We start from the raw sequence: 22095 nt of genomic DNA on the forward strand, positions 1-22095 counted from the left end.
TCTTTCGTGTCGCTGCTAGCTTACTTTGCTAACTTTAACCCTCTACGCATTATGCCGTTAGCTCCCGCTAGCTTTGTACGCTACGGTCATTTTTGGCCTTTATTTACGGTCCAAAACGAACATATACTCCAAGTATCATTGTTTTAAAAGCTGCTTCTGTCGCCTTCTGTTATAAAAAGTCACATTTAAGGCGCTTCGTGCCTCCATTTTTCCGCTACTCCGAGTGCCATTACATTTAGCCTGCTACATTTCCAGAGGCCATTGCTGGCCGTAATTGCTAGCCGATTAGCTTACTGGCTCTGCTGTCGACGAATTCACAAAAAAGCCCTAATGATAACAACACAGAGACTGTACCGACAGAGTGATACTTAAGGTAGAGTGTATGAAAGAGGCGATTGAATGCATTCTTGGGGATTTTCCTCCCATGGCGAGGCTCCCCTGGCCACACGATTGTCTCGCCGTCCTGAGAAAAGCGCTATGAAAATGGCGACAGCACCAGGGTGTTGTGGTAACATAATAGCAACGTTGTACCCTCCACACCCCTATCGGCAGGACTGACTGCAGCGCCGACATACTCACTGGGAAGCAACTACACAACACATGATTATTTTAAAAAGAAATCTAGATAGAGTTAAGGCATAGCAATAACGTCAGGCAACCTGGATCATGCCTCGGTAATACTGCGCCTTTGGCTTGTCATAGTTACAATCACTGACGCTGGTGTGCCTATTTCCAACACGAATAACATAGTATCCCTGTAACATGCGTCACGGCTTATGCTATTGCTCGTGTTTCGTGTTGTAATGTTGGATGTTGGGACATGAGGTTTATTATGATAAAACATGAGACACAAATGCTGCAAAATACAGTGAAAAGCACATTGATGCACTTTATTAACACCAGTAAGTGTCATTAAGGCACAAAAGCACAACTGTGAATATAAATATATTTCAGATTTGTTTCTTTACCACACATCACCTCCCTGAAACCACATTTACAAAGTTCACATAATGTAGTTTGTCTCCTACACCCATGGTTTGCATTTCCTCTTTACTTTTAAACATTTAGTGTGATAGGAATGCACTCAATATTTCATTGAAACATATTAGGATGTGAGCTGGTTAGTTATGATGGTTAATGATTAGCATCTTGAATTTGAATCTCTGTGAAGAAGGATAGTTTAATGCATGTAGAGACTGTGAAGATCAAGTTCAAAGGCAGAAATCAGTTGAATATTTAATCTGCTGTAGCTCAAGACTCAACCTAAACAAACACGGCAGATTTATTAGACGTTATAAATTGCGAGGAATGTCCCACTAAATGTTTAACAAGGTAATATAATATTCTACAGTTGCAAGGTACATGCTTCAAGTTCACAATAATATAAACAATTGTCTTGATCACATCTACTCTTGCACATTCCCTCAGCACAATCCCATATAATAGGATAGGTTTAAAACTGGATGTTTATTAATGCTGTAGGCCAGGAAATTGCATTTTAATCACGTTCCGTCTAACATCAGCATATTAAAAATGAAAATATGCAGCAATCAAAATCAAAGCTAGTTCCCAGGATCGTGTTTTCAAGCCTGTGGGCTCTCACAAAGCCCTGCGATGGTGTGGCACAGCTGTCCTTTCCTCTACGTCACCCTGTGGGACAAACTTTGGCACTTTATTCAGCTGGAATGCCGGTTCGTGACTATTGCCAAGTAGTGTTTTTTCTCTCTTTCCCTCCTGATAATTTCAGTGTTAGCCGAGTGAAGAAAGGGAACATTTAAAAGTTGCTGTAGCATGTGAAACCTCTGTCATTACAGTTCAAACAATTGACAACATAAATGTGGTTTACATGACTGTAAACAGCTGTGTAGCTGTGGGGTGAGGAAGTTGCATTGCTGTCAACCACAGTGCAGACTGTCAGTGTTAGACCAAGAGATGTTTTAAATACAGAGGTGCTTGTTTGACTAAAGCACCTGTCTGTACATTGAGCAATGCACAATACAGGCGTCCAAACCTCTTCAAACTAAACCATATGAAATAGGCAGACAGACAAGGGCCAGTTTCAAGTTACTTTATCATTATTTAAACCATAAATGCCGCTAAGCACTTGAATGGACTGTATAGCTTTTATCCACTGAGGGTCAGCTGTAATGAAGTTCAGCTGCCTGTGGATATGGTTCACATAAGGGTGTTCTCTTTTGTGGAGGGTTTATTATTACTAGATGAGTGAGAGGGCCCTACTGTGCTTAATCACTCTCTGCTACATAATACACAAAATCCCCAGCCGTCTTCCTCTTTGTAAAGGAGCCGAGGCCTCTGTCCTTGATACTCACGTCTTCTTTCTCCTCTCTACATGATATCAGAGCTGAAAGTGTTAAATACCTGACTGGCTGCATGTGTGCCTGGTTGCCTTGTGCAGCAAAGTGTGTGTTTGCTTGCTTTGTTGACAGAGATGGTGACGGGAGGCAAGCTGCCACTCCCCCTCTGCCATAGGGATGGGGCACTCTGGCAGGCGGCAGAAAGTCACAGCAGTCTCAGATGACACACCTTTCCTCTCACCCTAACCCCTAGACACAGTTAGACACACACACACGATCAAGTAGCCGGCACAGAATGATTTCATTTTCACTGTGCACAGCAGAGAGACAGTAAGGAAGCTAAGTGGGTGCAGAGGATGTCTATTGGTGTATTGATATATTGATAGGGCAGATGAAGGCCACATACACTTTCTCTTCCTGTACTTGGAGGAGCTTCACTTGTTATTGTCCTCTTCCCTGTCTCCAGATAATAAACACATCCCTGAAACAGTAGCACCAGTGTGTAGGTGATATGTTTGTCTCTGTAGATGCACACCTCACCATTTGGGGTTAAGCTGTGTGGCTGTGGCCCGGTCTCCAGTGATCTCACTTGTGCAGTGCCCAGACCCTGAGAGACCCAGAGACAAAGCGGCCTGGCTCTGGGGCCCAACACAGTCACATGGTATCCCAGCTGGGAGGAGAAGCCGGGGCTCAGGTGACCTGTTTTTGTGCTGCTAGCTGGGCCGTAACAGATCCCTCTTTAAACTAGCAAGCTGCCTCCCCGACAGGTGGCTTTAGGGCTGCTGAGGCTGCAGCCCTGCTACACCTCCCTAACCTCCTTCCTGTTGCCGTGCCCGTGTTACAATAGAATTTATGGGTGGTAGCACAAGTCAGGATGGGCCGAATAAAGAGGGGATGTGCCGTCAATGTTGGTGATGTAACGGCGCTGCGGTCCAGGCATGAAATTGATCCTCGAACACTGCTGTAATGGGACCTGAGTGGCTCTTATTGTTCTTTTGCCCTGTAGATGCTGAGTTATCTCTCCAAATTTCCTCTGGCCACACATGCACATGCATAGCTCACATTTTTAGCTAGCTGCACATTGCATTCTCCAAATGCTGTAATTAGCTTCCAGCTGCGTATATGCCCGCTCTGACATCCAGGATAGCTCTCCAGGATCAAGACACAAAGTCATAACGGCCTTCACACGCTCAGCCGCACAGATAAGGACGCAGCTCTGTGTGAATTGGTTTGTTTAATGTAACGCACACCTGTCTAATTTGCACAAGGAACTCACCTTTGGCCACACAGAGCCAGGCTGTAATACTCTGTAAGTGGGAGCGAGATGCAGAGATCGTGCCCTGGGGGGTTCTCCTGAACAGACATTACTCAGACTACAGGAGGGCTGCCCCAGCTTTGCTGCCAGATCCTGTTCCTACTGCCTTTAACTCACTCACTCCCTGGCTGTGTGAATTGAGCACAGGGGATATTGTTTTGCTTTTTGTCCTTGGGATGCTGTAGCAGGATTATACGTCTCACGTGTTACCACATATAAATAGTATCCATGTAGATAAAACATCAGAGCATGCTGTGATGCTTTTTTAGGTTTCAGCTCCATCCTTACTGCTTACTGCTTTGAAAACCTCCTAAATGTTTTTACTGCTGCCCTTCTCCTTAAATGTTTACGAGTCGTGAGTTTGGGGCATGAACGCTGCAACACAGCTGCCTCCCCATCATCTGACTCCTAAGTGGACTGATCTTTCGCCGAGGTATTGGCTTGCACCCGCAAGAGTTCCTATTGTGACCACGGAAATTGCTTGTGTGGATGCTCGCATCCATATTCCCTGCTGTACTGATGTATGACTTCACCTTCAGTGCTCGAGTGCAGAGGGAGCGCTGGCAGCCGCGGGTCGGGCACACTGATTTATGAAGGACAGGGCAGATGCGATGTGTCCCACTGTGGGCACCGTGAAAAAGAGGCCCAGGCCTACATTCCATCTGGGTCATGCTTCCTGTGTACACCGCCGTGTTTGTATGGGTTTGTTTTATCCGTTTGTTTATGAGCTGAGTCATTGCAGCCAGCTACGAGGATGGTGTGAAGTCACATCAGCTTGGCAGGGGGGCTGTGGGATTCAGTTGGAATCCCTCATTTTCTGTTGCTCCTCCTACTTATCGGAAAACATAATCTGCCGAGACTTGGCTGCGAAAACGAGAATGAAAACACTCGCACACAGAGCAGCGGTAATAAGCCGAGGAGAGAGGAAAGCTGTTGTCTGTAGCGGCATGGTTTTTGAGCGTGGCGGTGTGGGTTTTCCCTCACTGACTTCAGTGCGGTTCTCTCTTAAAAGGATAGTTATTCCCTACACAATGACGTGACTGTGTCCCCTCGCTGAGGGAGGGGAAGGAGGAGAAAGCAGAGACTGGGTTACGCTATGTGCTCCACTCTGCCACCCAGAGTCCACCCAGGTCTCGGCTGTGTAGCGTCACTGTCAGACAGACCCCATGTACACCTCCCCCACCCCGCTGCCCTCTGAAATGGAGGGGCTGTGGATGATTTCTAAAGCTCTCTACAGCGAAAGGAAATCTGTACAGAGGACGGTTTTATAGAAAGGAACTGCAAACCGCTTCCATCCCGTGTTTTTTTTTTTTTACTATCGTCCACTCTCGCTACATGTCTTTCTACGTCCCTCTGCTGCTCACCCTCCCCTGTGCATGTTCCCCATTTTCCCCACCCCTCGCTCCTCTCATGTGTTTCCATAACAGCAGTGGATTTGGCCAAAGGTGGCTTTAAATGGTCTCTCCCGGGCTCCTTGTAATTAGGAACTGCGTCTGCGACACTCCCCTTCCCCTTCGCTCTGCGTTACTGTCTCAGGTTTATTTAGGAAATGCACAGAGGAGGGAGAGAAATCCGGCTGGGCGGGGTGACTGGGCACAAGAAGAGGAGGGGGGGTTGGTATATATTTTTCTTTTTTCTTCTCCTTTCTTTGGCTGCGTTTCTCCGGCGTGATGGACAGCTCTTCTAGAGGAAGTAGGAGGAGCAGGCAGAGGCAGTCACAGTACAGCTCAGATTTAGTCAGGAATGCTGCTGTACTGTACTTGTTTTTCTTTTTTCCCCTCGCCTTTTGTCGGTCTTGACTCTGTGTCTGGCTGCAGTGCGGTGTGTGTACGTTTGCCCCCCGCTCTTCCTTATGGATAGGAATGTTTGAAAGGACAGGGCGAGGGGTTATCTGGTTGTTTGTGTGTGTGCGTGGAAGGGGGGGTGAACGTGAGCTCGTGTGTGCATTCCTTAGCTGTGACAGCAGGATTCCCTGGATGAACTGGAGGCAATTGGTGTGGACGAGGGAACAAACAGGCTGCTTCTGAGGAAAGCTCTTTAACCAGTGTTGAAACACACTGGGCCTCTCTGATCATACAAAGGAGGGGGGAGTCTGTCATTTCAGTGTTTTTGGCAAACCGGCCTCTCCTGGTTGAAAGAAAGTGTTTTGGTTACATCAGCTTCTATCACGAAATGCCCCTGCCAGTGATAAAGCCCTACTGTTGTTTAACCCAGTCACTGCACACAGGATCAAGGGAGAATTTGGAGGGTGATCCCATCAGTGGCCTTGGCTGCCACACAGACACACAGGGGTCTTCTTCCTGCTATTAATTAGGCCTGGGGCTGACAGCTGCCATGTCTCTGAGCCTCTCACCAGTCATGTTGGCTTAAGTAGTGCATTTGGGTGAATTAGTACCTGAGATTACTCTCATGGCTGTTTTCCATTTTAAAGGAAGTACATCACTGCTGGAAAGATAATCTTTTCATAAAACTGGGCTGTCTGCAGTTTAAACAGAAATTCTTGTGACAGTGGTGCTTTATGATAAAAGAAAACAGAATATAGATAGGGAACTTACAACTACCAGGATGCATTGCGCTGAACTAGAACAATAAATGCTCCCACTGGTGGGCGACATAGGTGAGCTTATCCGCATTTCCACAGGAAACAATATGGCGACTGGCTGGTAACAGTCTCAAAAACATTTGAGACAAGAAACGGGTGACGCAGAACAGAATCTTGTGCTGCATTCAAATTTGTTAGCTTTGTTAGCTCATGTGAACACGGTAAATACGACACCATTTGAATGCAGCATTTGTTAATATTTGATCAGAACTGCTTAGTTTTATTGTTGGATTATGATATTTTCAGCCCCAATTTTTACAATACAGGAAAAACACTATATGGCACCCACTTCCTGGACACAAATTCTTGTATTACAGCCAAACAGTGCACTAAAATAGGCTTCTGAAAACATTTCAGGCAAGAAAATTGGAGTGCAGCTACAGAATCTTGTTTACATTTTATCAGCACTGCCTTATTTTACAATTGGATCCGCATTTGAGAGAGCAGCGGTGGCGTCCCTCTCTAAATCCGCCTCTACACCCTTTGTGTCCGTAGTGGCAGAATCAAGTGCAGTCTTCTGTTGTGTGTTTCTCCCATTTGAACTACGAGTTTCCTTGACAGAGGCCGTGCTCTCAGGGTTGACACCAGCCAACCTGGTAATGAAATACAAGTTTCCTGGAGGGAGACCTACGTGCCGTCTTGACATGCATTTGTGCGAGCGCTTCAGAGGGCACGGTTAGGCCACAACAGGCAGATACCTCACAGGCGTGCAGAGACATGTTTCAGTGCGACTGTGTGTCATTGCTAAGTGTGTGAAATGTGTGCCTACTCGATACATGACACATCCCTGCTTTGTAACCCCTCTCCCATCTACACCCCGAACCTTGATCTGAGCCTTTTGTTTGGCCTCAGTGTGCATGAGCAGGCGGAGGTGTGACCTCCAGCCTATTTTGTCTTGGCATCTGTCCCTCCCATTAATCCCGCTTATCAACAGAGCCCTGTGTATCAGGGGCAGCCACACTGACACATATGCTCCCGTCTGGATTCACATCAGACGTAAATACGTGGCTTAATATTCCCATCAATACCACTATTGTATAATTTATTAGTCCAAGCAGCTGCCTGCTTGGGCACCGAAGGGACACTACCATTCATCGCCTGACACCTAATGTAGTCAATTATTGATTCCTTGATCTTACAGTAGCAACAAAAACATGACACTTCCTATCAATAAAATGTGTAAAGATTTTTGTGTGTCTTTTATTGGGACGACTGTGTGTGAGTGCCTAGAACAGAGCAGTCCTCTCCAGTCGAAGGGGGAAAAATGGCCTCTGTGTGTTGTTGCGTTTTTTTCCTCCCTCCTTTCATGGCGGCTGGCTGCTCTGTGTTCTCTTGCTCCCCTTTGTGGGAGCTTTCTTACAGTGCAGCCTTCTGCATTCCTGCCAGATAGTGTGTAGAGGTCGCTTTAGCGCAGCTCTCAGCCCAGGCTTCACCTCACAATATCGTGTCCTCTTGCTTTCAGTCGATAACCTCAGCCTGGCCGCTCTGTCAGAGGGGAAATTCCTCCCACACAGTTCCCTGAAAAACTCTTGCCCTGAAAGTATGAATCATGTGTTAACATGTGCTGGAAATACCCCTTTTTCACTATGATTTGTAATTTCGGGTTTGCTAGACACTGCAGCCTTGCAGTTGCTTTTGATGTTGGTGTGAAAGAAATTACACGCTGTTGAACTGATCATCAATGTATGCTTCTATAAACTGATTTTCTTTTGCTCTCTTTTTCTTCCTTTCCACGTTCAGGCCTTGTGGATGCACTTAGATGTCTGCAATGACTGCTGTGGCTGGCATGCCTCAGTGTTTTGGACTCCCATTCTCTGGACTCAGTAGGACAAGAACTGATCAGCAGAGAACGTCATGAGCATAGTCATCCCAGTAGGGGTGGACACAGCAGACACCTCATACCTGGACATGGCTGCGGGCTCAGAGTGAGTAACACTGACAAACACACCGAGCCTTCTCTGTTTGCACCTTTTCATGCCCCCTCACTTCCTCATTTCCTTCTCTCATTCATTCTTACATACCATCTTTGGTCTTTGCCAAAAGTTCATTCTCAGTTTCACTGTCACTGCTCTCATCTCTCACCCTTCTATGGTATTGCCGCACACACGCATTTGACACTCTAATCTGATATAATATGATTTCCTCTGCCACCCCCCTCTCTTCTGTATACGCCCAACATGCCCTCTGTCATCTTTTTTTTTAACTCTATGGCTTGATTCAGTCCTCTCTTTCCACATAGATCTCCTCTCCCACATTTTTAATGTGAAACGAGGTTGCAGTTCATTGATGCAGGGCCCCTCTAGTGTCTGCCCTAATGGAAAGTTCAGTCTTGCCATTGATTATGCCTGCACTCAACCATCGCTCATCGCACAGACCTTGCCAGTGTTCAGCTATTAACTACATCTGCCCATGTGAAACTGGCAGCACGCCTAGAATGTAGATGCCTGTGTTTATAACACCCTCCATGTGAAGCGTACACAACATAATTTTCCTTGATCCTTTACTAATGCTGTAGCTTGATGTTTGCACATGTGTACACCGCATCGAGTGAGTAAAACAGAAATGGTGCATGGAGCCATGGCAACAAGCCTCCCGTCGCCCCTCCTCTCCGTTTCCTATAGTTTTGTCAAGGACATTGCCGTGGCTTTTTCTGGTCAAATAAATGAAGCAAGAGGTTCTCGTGTGACTAAAGAATAACACACGTCATCAACTTATGGAGGGGCTCCTGTCCCTTTAAAAAGAGAGTGAGAGGGAGAGGGAGAGCCCTCCCCTCGGCCTTCATCGGAGCTGTTGCCGTGACAGCTTGTGTTGCCATGGTATCTGTCCCTCGCCCCCCTCGCTCCCCTCTGCACTGCGCAGGGCCTGTTGCCATGGTCACTGGCCTGAGTGACAGGTGGCCCTCACATAGACATGGCGTCTTAAACAGTCCCACGGCGTCCCCCCCCCCGGCACACCCCTCCTCCTCCCTCCTCGGCTCCACGGAGCTCTGCAGCCACCGGGGGCAGGAGTAAACCCCTCGCCTTGACTCCCTCACTCACTCTTTGTCCGTCCGAGCTCTGCGTCCGATCGCCTGCTGCAGCTTTATTCAAAAGCAGATAACAAGCTTGAAAGGGGCTTCCACCTGCTGCTGCGCAGGTCCCATCCAGACCAGAGGGACACATACACACACACACACAGCTCTTTGGAGTATTGTGAGCGCGCCAGCCGAGGTCTGGGATAGCGGGGCTGGTTACTCACCAGCAAAAACAGCGTCACGTCCCCTTCCACATCCCCCTGAAGTCTGCAGCAGCGTGACCAGCTGTTGGCTAATGCAGTGTGTGTGTGTCCACGGTGACACACAGAGCCTGGCGTGCGCGCACACGCCGCCAGAATACGTAGTGTTGCCATGGCAGCAAGTGGGAGCTCTTTAGGAGTGAAGGCGTTGCCTCTGGCTGTTCAGTGCTGCTCTTTTTCTCTCCTGCTGTTGATCTCTCCATTCTCAGCGCTCGTCCACTCTGCCTCTTCACCCTCTCCCGGCAGGTGCTCGCATTTTAAACGACATCTGTTCTCAGTTAAATACTCTTGACATTTGAGCTATAAATAGCACGTACCTAGCTGCACACCTATTTTGAACCTGAAGTCCCAAAAATCCTCATTCCCGTCTCACTTATCATCTTTTCATGATGCAAGGCCGCAGCTGTTCATGTTCAAGTCTGATCATGACTGCCTGCAACCCTCCTACTTATGTGTACTCTAACTCTCTAGGCCCTACTTTTCCACTTCCCCGGAGTGGAGGCATGAATGATACAAACCCTCCAGCTATGCACACGTACATTTAAATGTGCTTCTTTCCTTTCACTGAACAGGCTGGCTCACTGGTTTGCCTTTTGTATGTCTCTCTGTCTCCGCCTCTCTCACTGATTCACTTGTAGGTCAAACTGAAAGAGCGCTAAAGCTCAGTTCCTTTTATAAATAATTTCCTCCTTTAACCATTAAATGATACACGCCCCGAGCAGATCTTAAATCCATGTATTATAAAATGTAGACTTTGATCTGGTTAATCATTAATGGGAGAGAGTTAAGAGAGCCCACTCAAGTTTTTAAATTCCCCCGCCTATCTCTCACACCAGTGTGGCCGTTAAACTGTTGTGTACACAGTCACAAAAACATGGGATGGATACACTCACTCACACCTTACCCGTGGGCCCGCCTCCAGACCTCATGCATGCACTTACGTTTTCACTTTGACAGTGAATACTTGAGCTGCAACGCACACAGGAAGTGTTGCACATTGCTCTTAAGGCATGCAACACGAGCGATAGGGCTGAGAAGGGCTCACGCAGGTATCGTATCACCACTTTACCTTGGGACTCTTATTCAAATTTCACTTCAAAGCTACATAATTATTACCTCTAACTCCAAATGGGGACTGGCTCTTTTTTTTTTTTACTGTACTTGTTTTCTGTATGAGAGCTTTGAAATATGGCGGTTGTGGAGTGACGGTGTGAGCAGAGCTGAACAGTTTACATAGGCAGAATTGCTGCATGGCCTGTTAACAGTCCCCGTAGTCTTTTAGCCTTTTGTACCCGTCTTGCTCTGTGTACCTGAGAGGCTGTCCAGTGTGCTTAGTGAGCTTTTTTCCTTGTTTCTGCCTCGTTTGTGGAAAGTTGTCAGCCCTCATGGAGTTAGTAGGTGTAAGGTTAACTTTTGGGAAAGAGAAAGGGAGGGAAACTCAGCAGCTGTCGCGTATACCTCCACTCCTTGACGGTTTTTATAAGCCTCTGACCTTGGAGCAGTTTTCTAGAGCGGACTATGTGAAAAGAGGAACATCAAGTGATCTGCTCGCATGAATGACCCATTAACACGTGGATCTCTGCTACTGCACCTCACCTCAAACTCTCTCCTTGTGTTGCAAGTCCTGCTCGTCCCGTAGTGTTTCTCTCCCTCTTACCTCCTCATGCCTATCTTGTCTCCTGCCGTCCATTTTTGCCAGTTCCACTTCCTCTAGAGCCACCCCCTCAGCAACTGAAGAACAGATTAATCATGTCATGATAAGGGTGGGTTGGTCTCAAACGGCCAAACAGGCTCTCTGCTCAGCTGCATTGTGAAGTGGGGAAAGTGGACGTACTGGTTTGGTGTGAATACATGGCTGCGTGTTTATTGTTTTGTGTGAGTGCAAGGCGGCATGTTTCTAATAATTGTCTGCGCTGTGGGTATGGATTCTGGAGTGCTCTCGTCATTTATTTTGACTATTATTATTATTATTATTATTATTATTATTATTATTATTATTATTATTATTATTATTATTATTATTATCTGTCTGGCTCTCAGGCCTGTGCTGACATGACAGCATTCACAGTCACTGGTGGAAGAAGCACTCAGATCATTTCTATAAATAAGAGTATATCAGTAAAATGTATTCAGTGTCAAAATAGGGTGTCTGCAGGTCCTTAAAGTCTGGTTTCTATAAATATTACCCCTTAAAAGTTATTAAATAATAGGTTAATTAACTGCCATAATCAACTAATTTCATTTATCTATCTTTAAATTTCTTTTGGTCAAATTGAATCAAGCTCTTCTGTGTGAAAGTCCACATTTATGATGTTAGAAATCATTAAACCTACCACTGAACCTAATACTGTCTTTAACTTTATACTCACACAGGGCAGTGTATTGATATTATCCAACAGCAACTCCCAAAACGTTGCTGTGTGTACATAAAATCAGAAAAAAATCAGAAGGCAGTGATTTGCAAATTATTATTGACAGTGGGGGAAGTAAGTATTCAACATGTCAAATTTTCCTCCATCAAACATGTTACCATTGTAGCTAGTCACATGAAATTTAGGCGAGAAATTGGTATTAATTAAATAAAACTACACAGATAAAGATACTGTAACATTTCACCTTTAAAAAAAAAAAAAAGTAAAAAGACACAGAAAAAAATACTATACATGCTAACTGACATTGAGAATCTTTTGTTTACAATGCCAGCATCAGAATGAGTGTATATTTACAGGAAAACTGACATTTATCAGTTTGAATATTAAATATTTTGTCTAGATATTTTCTTAGATCGTAATATCGTAAGTGTCTTTTCATGGTTTTAAAGGCTGCTTTACAGTAAAGTAATGTTATTTTCTGAACTTAATTAGACTGTTCTTGCTGTTCAATCATTTGCCTTCACCCACTTAGTCATTATTTCCACATGACTAATGATGTTATTGTGTAAATATTTTGCAAAAGCACCAGCACTCAACCACACAATATCGATATCAAAGTATTTGGTCAAAAAATGTTGTGATACTTGATTTTCCGCCCAGCTGTAACTCACTGTAATAACCATATTCCTACAGAAAAACCTACCTCTGCACGGGACCATAGATTCAAACCTTTACTCACCTACAGTTCCTGAATAGGAAAAAGATCAGTTTTTATTTCACTTAAAAAGTGTCTTGAAAAGGTTCGATACCCTGCAAAAGTACTCATTCTGCAGGAAAACTGCCCATGTAACAGATATATTGTAATGTAATATATGACATTTGTAGTTTGTATTTGAAGAAAATCCTCTAGTAAACAAATTTGTGTGCATTTGAATAATTTAATCTTGCTTTTTTGTGGAATAACAGATCATTTGACTTCTTCACCATGTGAGAAAAAGTGCACGCCACAGTTTTATAATGGTCACAGGAGAAAAGCCTGGAAACCACTGGTTTCATTTGTGAAAAGTGATATTTGCAAGCCTGTTATGTTTATTTGTGTGAAAATTTGAAAAGTATTCAGTAACTATAACTGTCAGATAAATGCAAAGATAGGAAACGGTGATTCTCAAACTTTTAAAATGATGTACGGCGCCCGAAATGTTTTTTTCAGCTGACCAGCGGCAAACATTTTTGGTGCAAGTTGAAGTTATGTAAACGTGATTGTGTTTCAGCCATTGACAATTTAGAGCACTTAACAGTTGCGCTGAAAATACAAATTATTGAACTAGTGTGTAATTATTTTAGGTATTTTGCATGACTGATATTTTTTTAGATTAACATGAAAAATCCCATGTACCCCCTGCAGTGCTTAGGGTACCCGTGCCCTCATTTGGGAAACACTGATGAAAAGTAAAGTATAATATTTACCCCTGAAATGGAGTGCAGAAGTATAAAGTAGCAAATGTAAATTCTTCCCACCGCTGGGTGTGCAGTGACCTACTGCCCCAGGCCCCCTGACAGCATTACAGCCTTTAGCATGCATCCATATTCTTACCACTCTTCTTCTGTGTCACCATCAGTAGCTGCCCTGCCTCCCTGCTCAGCACACTGACGCACACACACACTTCCTCACACTGTTTATGGGAAACAATTACTCTGTGTAACCTTGTTATCAGAGTTTTTCAGTGTACAATAATGTGTGCTCTTTGTTTGTGTTGCTGCTCAGCAGACCAGAATCGGTGGAGGCCAGCCCTGTGGTGGTGGAAAAGTCCAGCTACCCACACCAGATCTACAGCAGCAGCTCTCACCATTCCCACAGTTACATTGGCCTGCCTTACGCTGTGAGTACACATTCTGTTCTTCCTCTCACGCTGTTACACATCACCTACACACCTTGAGCTCTCCCTCTTTGTTCAACAGGGAATGCAACATGACCAGCTCCTGTTTAGGCCGACATAGAACACTGAGCTGTAATGTACGAGCCTCCTTAGTCTTATTGTCGTACAGGAAATTAGAGCTTGATCGTCAGAAAATGAATCTGGTCGTATATTAATCTTTCAGGTCATTGTTAAAGCAAATGCATTCATGTGCTCCTCAAATGGTAGCATTTCCAAGTTGGGAGTCGTTCTTCCAACATCGATGTGTTGAGCTTTAAATGTGGAAACAACAGGAATACTACAGAGGAGATGTGTTGTTTTGTTGCTCAAAGCGTTTAAACAACATGTTGACGGCCGTCTCCAGTTTTTAACCACTGAAAATATTGCTCACCTGATTGTTATCTGGGTTGATGCTAATAATTAACTTTTCTACCTGATTTAGGTCACTTTGCGTGGACGCCAAGTAACGATTACAACCTAATACTAAATGTTATGTGAGCAAAAAGTTGACATGCAATATATAATTTAAAGAAAAAGTTGGTTTCATCCTCTATGTTTTTGAATGTATAGCTGTTTTACACAGAGATCCAATGTTTGGCACATCATGTAACGGACTTTCTGTGTTGTTATTCCTAGTCAAGAGCTCAAATGGATGTCCTTTCCCAAATGCCTGGGAGTCAGCGGTCTAGGTCCTCGCCCTCAGAAATGGGCTCCTACTACGCATCTTGCTTTGTCAATGACATGACCCCCCTATCTTCCATCTTTCCACCAGGACCATAACTATGGGGCGCGGCCCCCACCCACACCACCGGCCTCCCCTCCCCCCTCCATGTTGATCCGACAAGGAGAGGGGGGGTTGTTTGTTCCAGGGGGCCAGGACGAAGCGTCCAGGGGCACCACGCTCAGCACCTCAGAGGATGGCAGCTACGGGGCTGACATCACCCGCTGCATCTGTGGCTTCACCCACGATGACGGCTACATGATCTGCTGTGACAAGTGCAGGTAGGAGCCCGGGGCGGCGTGTCATTGTTCGCCAGATCTTTGTCATGATTAGTGGATGACTCAGAAGTGTGTGTTCCTCCTGTGGCCCAAAGTTGTCGTCAACATTGGAACAACTGATTTTAAAAGGGTATTAAAATCTTCTGCTTGTTTTTCTTTCAGTGCCTGGCAGCACATAGACTGCATGGGCATCGACAGGCAGAACATTCCTGAGACCTACCTGTGTGAACGCTGTCAACCACGACACCTGGATCGAGAGAGGGCCATCCTACTGCAGACCAGGAAACGAGAATGTTTGTCTGGTACGCAAGACTGCACAGATAATTATCTAGTTTTATAAAGAACAGAGAGCATGGTGTTATTTTGTGAGCTGCACCCATCGCAGATTCTGAGGTGTTAGACGTTGTCTACGTCACCTCTTTTAGTTCTGCTTTTAGTGGCTGCCTATCTGCAGTAAATGGCCAGATTGTTAGTGAACCCAGCAGGTTGTAGGCTATGTCAGGGTGCAGCCTCCTCCCCCTGCAGGTCAGTCAGATTCCACTCAGCCTGATCCTGGGACACACTGACACCTGCTGGGCAAGACACAAACTCCTCCTCTAGTCTTTGCTGTAACATACCTCATCTTGTGTTATTATAACTTGGCTCGTTTTTTTATTTTTCCTGCAACAGCTGTAGCACTTTATGCTAATTACTAATGAAGACATGTTTGCTTATTCAGATGGGGACACCAGTGCTACAGAGAGCGGAGATGAGGTGCCACTAGAGCTGTACTCCACCTTCCAACACACGCCTACCACCATCACCCTCACTACGGGGCGCCTTGGCAATAAGCAGACTGATAAAAAACGTAAAAAGAGTGGTGATAAAGAGCCTCCAGCATCTTCTGCCCGAGCTAAGAAGGTCAGGTTTGACTAATTAATTTGTAATGAAGCAGTCAAAGCACATTATGTGTTATATGTTTCAATTAACATTAACATTTTGATTTCCTTTCACCTCTGAAAGGCCTTCCGAGAAGGGTCCAGAAAATCCTCCAGAGTAAAGGTAAACTTGCAGAACACAACTCTCAGACGCTCTGCTCGGAGTTCTCTAGTTGTCTCCTGTCAAAGCTTCATGTACCAACAACTGCTGTTCCCCCCCCCCCCCCCCTCTCTCAGGGTGCAGCTCCGGAGCAGGAGCCGACAGAGCACCCATCTCTGTGGGAGAACAAGATCAAGACGTGGATGGAGCGTTACGAGGAGGCCAGCAGCAATCAGTACAGTGAGGACGTCCAGGTCCTGTTGCGTGTTAAAGAGCAAGGCGACGGGAAGAGCCTGGCGTACAACACGCACCCCGCCTCTTTCAAACCGCCTGTGGAGGTAGAAACCTGTTTACAGTCTCACACCCTTAAAGGGGACCTGTATGCTCATTTTAGGGTCATACTTGTTTTTTGGGTTTCTACTAGAACATGTTTACATGCTATAACGATCAAAAACACTTTATTGACCTCACACTGTCTGAGCTGGAACACCTGTATTCACCGTCTGTCTCAGATGCTCCGTTTTAGCGCCTGTCTCTTTAAGCCTCCCTCCTGAAAAAGCCCGATCTGCTCTGGTTGGTCCGGGTTCTCCATATCGTGGCACCTTTATTGTAGCCAGGGAGCGACTGTAACAGTGAAAAGCGACACTTTCCACGATGAAAAATCACTATTAAAAGCTTCTTAACACAACCAGACATGTGTCAGCAGGAATATGATCCGAAATTGGTGAAAAAATTACAACATCGGCAACCAGGGGAAAATGTTTCCCTGATGTTAGCATGTAGCGTCATGTAGCAGTGTAATTGCAGCTGTATGAAGCTACATGCTAACACCAGGGAAACATATTCTCTGTATAGCAGCACTTTCCCCCTTCAAAAATCATCAGTAAGAACACAACCGGACATGTTGCACCAGGAATACAATCCGAATTCAGGGAGAAATTAACAACATTTACAACCAAGATTAAGTGTCCCTGAAGCTAGCATGTAGCAGTGTAGGCCAGTGGTTTTCAAACTTCTTGAAACCTGTATTTTTATCTGTGCACAATAGCCTCTATAATGTGTGTTATCACTCTTACCACAGCTTAAATTTTGGGTTTTATTTACTTTATCAAATAACAATTGACAACCATTACTTGTGACATTTATCAACAAAATGATTCAAGAAATGACATCAGAGCACCTATCACACATCCATTTAAACTGGAAATGATGTAAGATAATGTGATGTGTCACACACTTATAATTCCCTCATGCGAACTGTGACAAATAGGTTCCCCGTGAAGACTTATTAAATGAAATGAAATTGCTTTTATTAAGGTAGAGTTTGCCTCTTTATTAGGAAGTGGGTGGGCACAACATACTGATACAGTCAATTAAAAATCCATTCATAACTTCATAACAGGCTCAGTTGAATATTGCAATAATAATGTGAGGTTACCACAAAATCCCACGGCACACCATTTGAGAACTGCTGGTGCATTAGCGTGTCTGGAGCAGATGACCATATAATAAAATGCGTCAGGAGTTGACGTCAGCTTGTCTTCAAAGTAAAAACACTTTGTTCTGAGTATTCACATCGGTGTCAAGCCTGAGGCTTTTGCTCACAGGGATTAGTTTTACATACGAGACATGTGATTTTGTGTGTGTGTGTTTTTCGTTTAGTAGGTCCCCTTTAAAATCTTAGTATAATTTAATGTGTAGCCTGTCCAGGATCTGCACTCAAGCCTGACTGTCTCTCTCTTCCAGAGTCAAGTTCAGAAGAACAAGAAGATCCTCAAGGCGGTGCGAGACTTGGCCCCAGACTCCCTCATCATTGAGTACAGGGGAAAGTTCATGCTTCGACAGCAGTTTGAGGCCAACGGATACTTCTTCAAGAGGTCAGGGTGCCCATCACTTATCAAAAGGGTTTCTCCTCAGAGTTCTGTCTTTTGAATGTAAATTGAATATTGTTGTGGAGGTCAAACAAATTATGAAGAGCTCTGGGGGTTCATTACATCGTGGTGTTTTTATGTGAATTATTAACACTCATGCTCTCCCCTCTTCAGGCCATACCCATTTGTGTTATTTTATTCTAAATTTGACGGACTGGAGATGTGTGTGGACGCTCGCAGCTTCGGCAACGAGGCACGCTTCATCCGTCGCTCCTGTACCCCCAACTCTGAAGTAAGTAAACATTAACTGAATGACCAAATGAAGCTTAACTACTTCAATTAATTCAGCACCTTATAATCTCTGTAAAGCCTGTCATGATAGCTCGACTATCATACAATGTATAGACATGACCTAGATAACATTCGTTGTGTTGACATTAGAAATTCACCAACATTTTCACCAACATGATGCCAGAATAAACAGCAGGGTTTTCCTGAACATTATAAGACTTGGATGCAGCAGTTCTCCCCCCCCCACCATCTCCTCCTCCCACTACTTGTGTACATCCAAAGACAGACATAACACCTCAAAACGACACTGCGTAGCTTACTGGTGGCCTTCAGCTGCACAATCGAAGTCGAAAAGCCACTGTCCTGACCCAGGCACGCTTCATCCGTCGTCTGGGAGCCAACTCTGAAGTCACAAACATTAACTGAATGACCAAATATGTGTTCCCGGAGCTTCTTGTTTATACTAAGAGGTTTTGATTACTTCTTTAAAACATATGTTAAATGTTTTTGTTCATATTCCAATTTCAGTGTTTAAATTTTCTTAATTAAAAGTTAATTGCCCTCAGATGAGATGATTAATAAAGTCCCAACATCTTCAAATGAGTTCTTCCTAATTAACAGCGTCTTATCTTGTTACTGTTGCTAAAATTGGTCAGTTTTGTTGCCATGTCAAACTAAAACATTATTAATCATAAGTAAACAAATCTCAATCATAAAATGTGATCAGAGGGGTATTCCAGAAAGCGGGTTATGTGAAAACTCAGAGTAAGTTAACCCTGAGATGAGGGAAACTCTGAGTTATCCGTTCCAGAAAGAGAGGTAACTGAAACTCTGAGTCAGTCACCATGGTAACAGACTTTGTGAACCTGCTCGCTGACAGATTTTCTTCAATAAACCCTGAGTTTTTCCTCTGTCTCCTCCCTCTTGCACGCTGTTTCATTTCCTCATTCATTCAGTCCGTGTCAAAGCTTGTATCGAAGCGCATTCATTAGCGGAGATTTACCGTCTGTCACAGTCTAAACCCTGCTGGATATTAGTTTGTTACTCAGGACTGTCTTAAGTTACTGAATTTATGCACATTAATCATTTCTTTGGACATCAGTTTTTGTCTTAACATTCAAATATTACACAGCGAGAATTCACCCTCAGCTCAGAATCAAACCTCTGTCCTTTTTATATTCATTATTTTTTATAACACTGTGCACAAGGATCAGACTGTCAGTCTGTCAGAGCAGCTCCCAAATGTTTATTGCACATAATGTGTAGGTCTAATTATTTATATCAGTGACTAATGATCTCTATCACTGATGTCATTGGTCGCACTGATGGAACATAATTCCTATAGCCTAATACTGGGGATTATATGTTAATATTTCTGAGTGAGCAATGGTGCAGCATTTCAGTGTCTTTAAATTTACTACATTTGTATCTGAAATAAAGTCAGTGAATGCTGTTGAGTCAAGACACAAATAGATGTGCAACACTTTAAAATCTATTGTATTTTAACCTCAACGTCTTTTCAAGTGCAAATCACCAAACATATTATTACTAGGTCAGACTGTGAGTTTACAGTCATGTCTTTATGTCTTTGCTCTATAGCCTAGCCTATATGTTTTAAATCTTCCTGTTTTTCAGTTGCTGCCTCCTGTGTTTTTCCTCATCAGATTAAATCTGAACAAATATATTATTATATATTATTAATATAATGTAATGTATCTACAGCCTGATACACAGTCAGATTCCACCACTTTATCTTCATTAAGGAAATGTAAGTCTGATAAATGATGAATAAACGGACAACACTGAATTAATTTTTTTTTATTAACTTTATGGTTAACTTATTTACACTTTCCTTGCTCTGACTCAGGCTCTTCTTTTAAAGATAAACGTGCACCGTCTGCTACACATGCATTAATATCTCTACATCCACTGGATTAAAATGGAGGCGCTGTCTTTTATTTACCTGTTGCCATGGTGAATCGTGGAGTCGGAGCTCCATTGATGATGGCTTTTTATTGTCAGTTTAACTCAGAGTGAACATACTCAGAGTTGACTGAACTAACTCAAATCAGCTGTTCTGGAACCCGTAACTCAGAGTTTCCCATCTCAGAGTAAATCAACTCAGAGTTCAGGGTTAGACTCAGAGTTTGTTGAACCTCCTACCTGGAATACCCCTCAGGTTTTGAACCTTGTCCACATTTGTGTCAGGATCGACTGCAGACTGAATTGGCAGAGATGGCTGCCATCTTATTTTTACATGGTATTGAGCTCTTACTACCACTAGATGGCACAAAAAGTGTCCATGAACGAGGACAACAGGTCTAACTTAAGCAGAATGAAGAATAAGGTGCACAAAACCCAAAATGTGCAGTGTCTCAGGAGGATATTATTATATCAGTGGCATAAATGGTCTCAAAGTGACCATTACGTTGTTTATCGCAATCATTTTCGGGACAATATATCGTCCAACAAAAGTAGTTATCGTGACAGGCCTCCTCTGTGTTCATGTAATGCCTCTTTACTAATCTTTTGCTTTCCCTCCCTCAGGTGCGGCACGTCATCGAGGATGGCATGCTGCATTTATACATCTACTCACTGAGGCCTATCAACAAAGGCACAGAAATCACCATTGGTTTTGATTATGACTATGGCAGCTGGTGAGTTAACTTGGCAAGTAGCATGCAGAGCTACAGTTGCAAGGAAAGATCCTCTCACCTTATAACCTCGTCCTTCTTCCTCTTCCTCTCTTAATATTCATAGTAAATACAAGGTGGACTGTGCCTGTGTGAAGGGGAACCAGGAGTGCCCGGTGCTCAAGCACAATCTAGAACCCACAGAGAACCTGGTCGCCGGAGGCCGGCGCCGAGGGAGTCGCAAAGACAAGGAGACGGTGCGGGACGACCAGGGCCAGAACCAGAACATGGGTTTGGACGGCGAGGGCAAGAGCAAGACTGTAGGTGACGGCAAACAGAGGAAACTCTCTCCTCTGCGCCTCTCCATCTCCAACAACCAGGCAAGATCACACTCATGAACATTAACGCTCTTCTTCACACTCTACTGCTCACATGTTGAGACTTTGTCCACTACGGCATATTTTTTGTTAATTCACATTTACCCTCATGTTCCATGCATGATATTTTGTTTGATCTCTGTGAAATGTTCTGTGCATGTGTTTTCCATTGTTAGTCACTATACATCCTCTTTAGTTCCCTCTATTTTCCCATTTTCCCTTTATGCATCCACCTCAACCCCCCAACTAATAATTTTGACAACATAGTTCAGATTTGTCGTTGCACAAAACACTTTTGTGCTACTTGTCTGGCAGAGATGTGTCGCAGCGTGTTACGCTTTTGTGCAACACACTCAGAGAACGGCGTTTCTCTTGGATGTGTTAACAGCAACAGAGTTTCTCGTCTGTCGTCTGTCCCAGAAAAGCAGTTTTCACTTGTAACGACCAAGCGAAATTGTTACAAATTAGGTTCATTCAGCAGTTTAAAATGTGAGAAATGTTCTTACTGTCAAAGTGGATTAGAAAGTGTTGTGCTTGATCATTTAGAAGTTAGTCCTGTGTGTCACATAGGTTAAGCTGTATGAGGTGAGAGTGGTTTTCACCGTCTCAGAATGTAAAAGCATTTTGCAGAGTTGTGTCAGAGCTGAAAGGAGGAAAGGTGAGATGAGGTGTCCCACCAGAAAGATAAGAGGTCTATAAGTCATCGCTATTACAACCATACGCTCCTTCTGAAGGCAGGGCAGTATGTCAGCTGTTAAATAGTTCTGTTGTAAGTATGTGCTGGTGCAGCATGAGGGTGTGCTCAGAGTGAAACAGTGACTACATTCACATTACAAGCAAATGCGCCCCAAATCCTCTTTTCTATCTGATTTTTTTTTTTCAGAGTAGTGTGGACACAGTCAGACTTGGGCCACTTTCATATGGGATCCTAATTCTAATACATAACCAATCACTGGTCTCGTGACAGCTGTGAGAAAAGTCATACTGGAATTCATGTGTGGGTTTTCTCTCCCCACATATTCATGGTTTCTTCACGTCATACTTTACCGTGCAGGCGCAGATCTCTCACCACACAGTTTCGGAGCTGTCTGTTGACTACAGACAAAGAACAAAG

The 22095-nt window shown here is 44.2% G+C and overlaps 1 protein-coding gene across 1 annotated transcript in view; it reads left to right on the forward strand.

Annotated features, from left to right (window-relative positions):
- Positions 1-22095, forward strand: part of kmt2e (lysine (K)-specific methyltransferase 2E) — a 37049-nt gene that overhangs the window by 3429 nt on the left and 11525 nt on the right. Inside the window, exons 2-12 of the mRNA XM_049566481.1 lie at positions 7973-8157; positions 13646-13757; positions 14566-14795; positions 14955-15094; positions 15511-15692; positions 15795-15833; positions 15947-16147; positions 17556-17686; positions 17855-17972; positions 20519-20628; positions 20732-20984. Of these exons, the coding sequence (XP_049422438.1) occupies positions 8087-8157; positions 13646-13757; positions 14566-14795; positions 14955-15094; positions 15511-15692; positions 15795-15833; positions 15947-16147; positions 17556-17686; positions 17855-17972; positions 20519-20628; positions 20732-20984 (1587 nt within the window). The 5' untranslated portion in view covers positions 7973-8086. The remainder of the gene's footprint in view (positions 1-7972; positions 8158-13645; positions 13758-14565; positions 14796-14954; positions 15095-15510; positions 15693-15794; positions 15834-15946; positions 16148-17555; positions 17687-17854; positions 17973-20518; positions 20629-20731; positions 20985-22095) is intronic.

Source organism: Epinephelus fuscoguttatus, linkage group LG22 (genome assembly GCF_011397635.1).
Source record: "Epinephelus fuscoguttatus linkage group LG22, E.fuscoguttatus.final_Chr_v1".
Taxonomy (NCBI): domain Eukaryota; kingdom Metazoa; phylum Chordata; class Actinopteri; order Perciformes; family Serranidae; genus Epinephelus; species Epinephelus fuscoguttatus.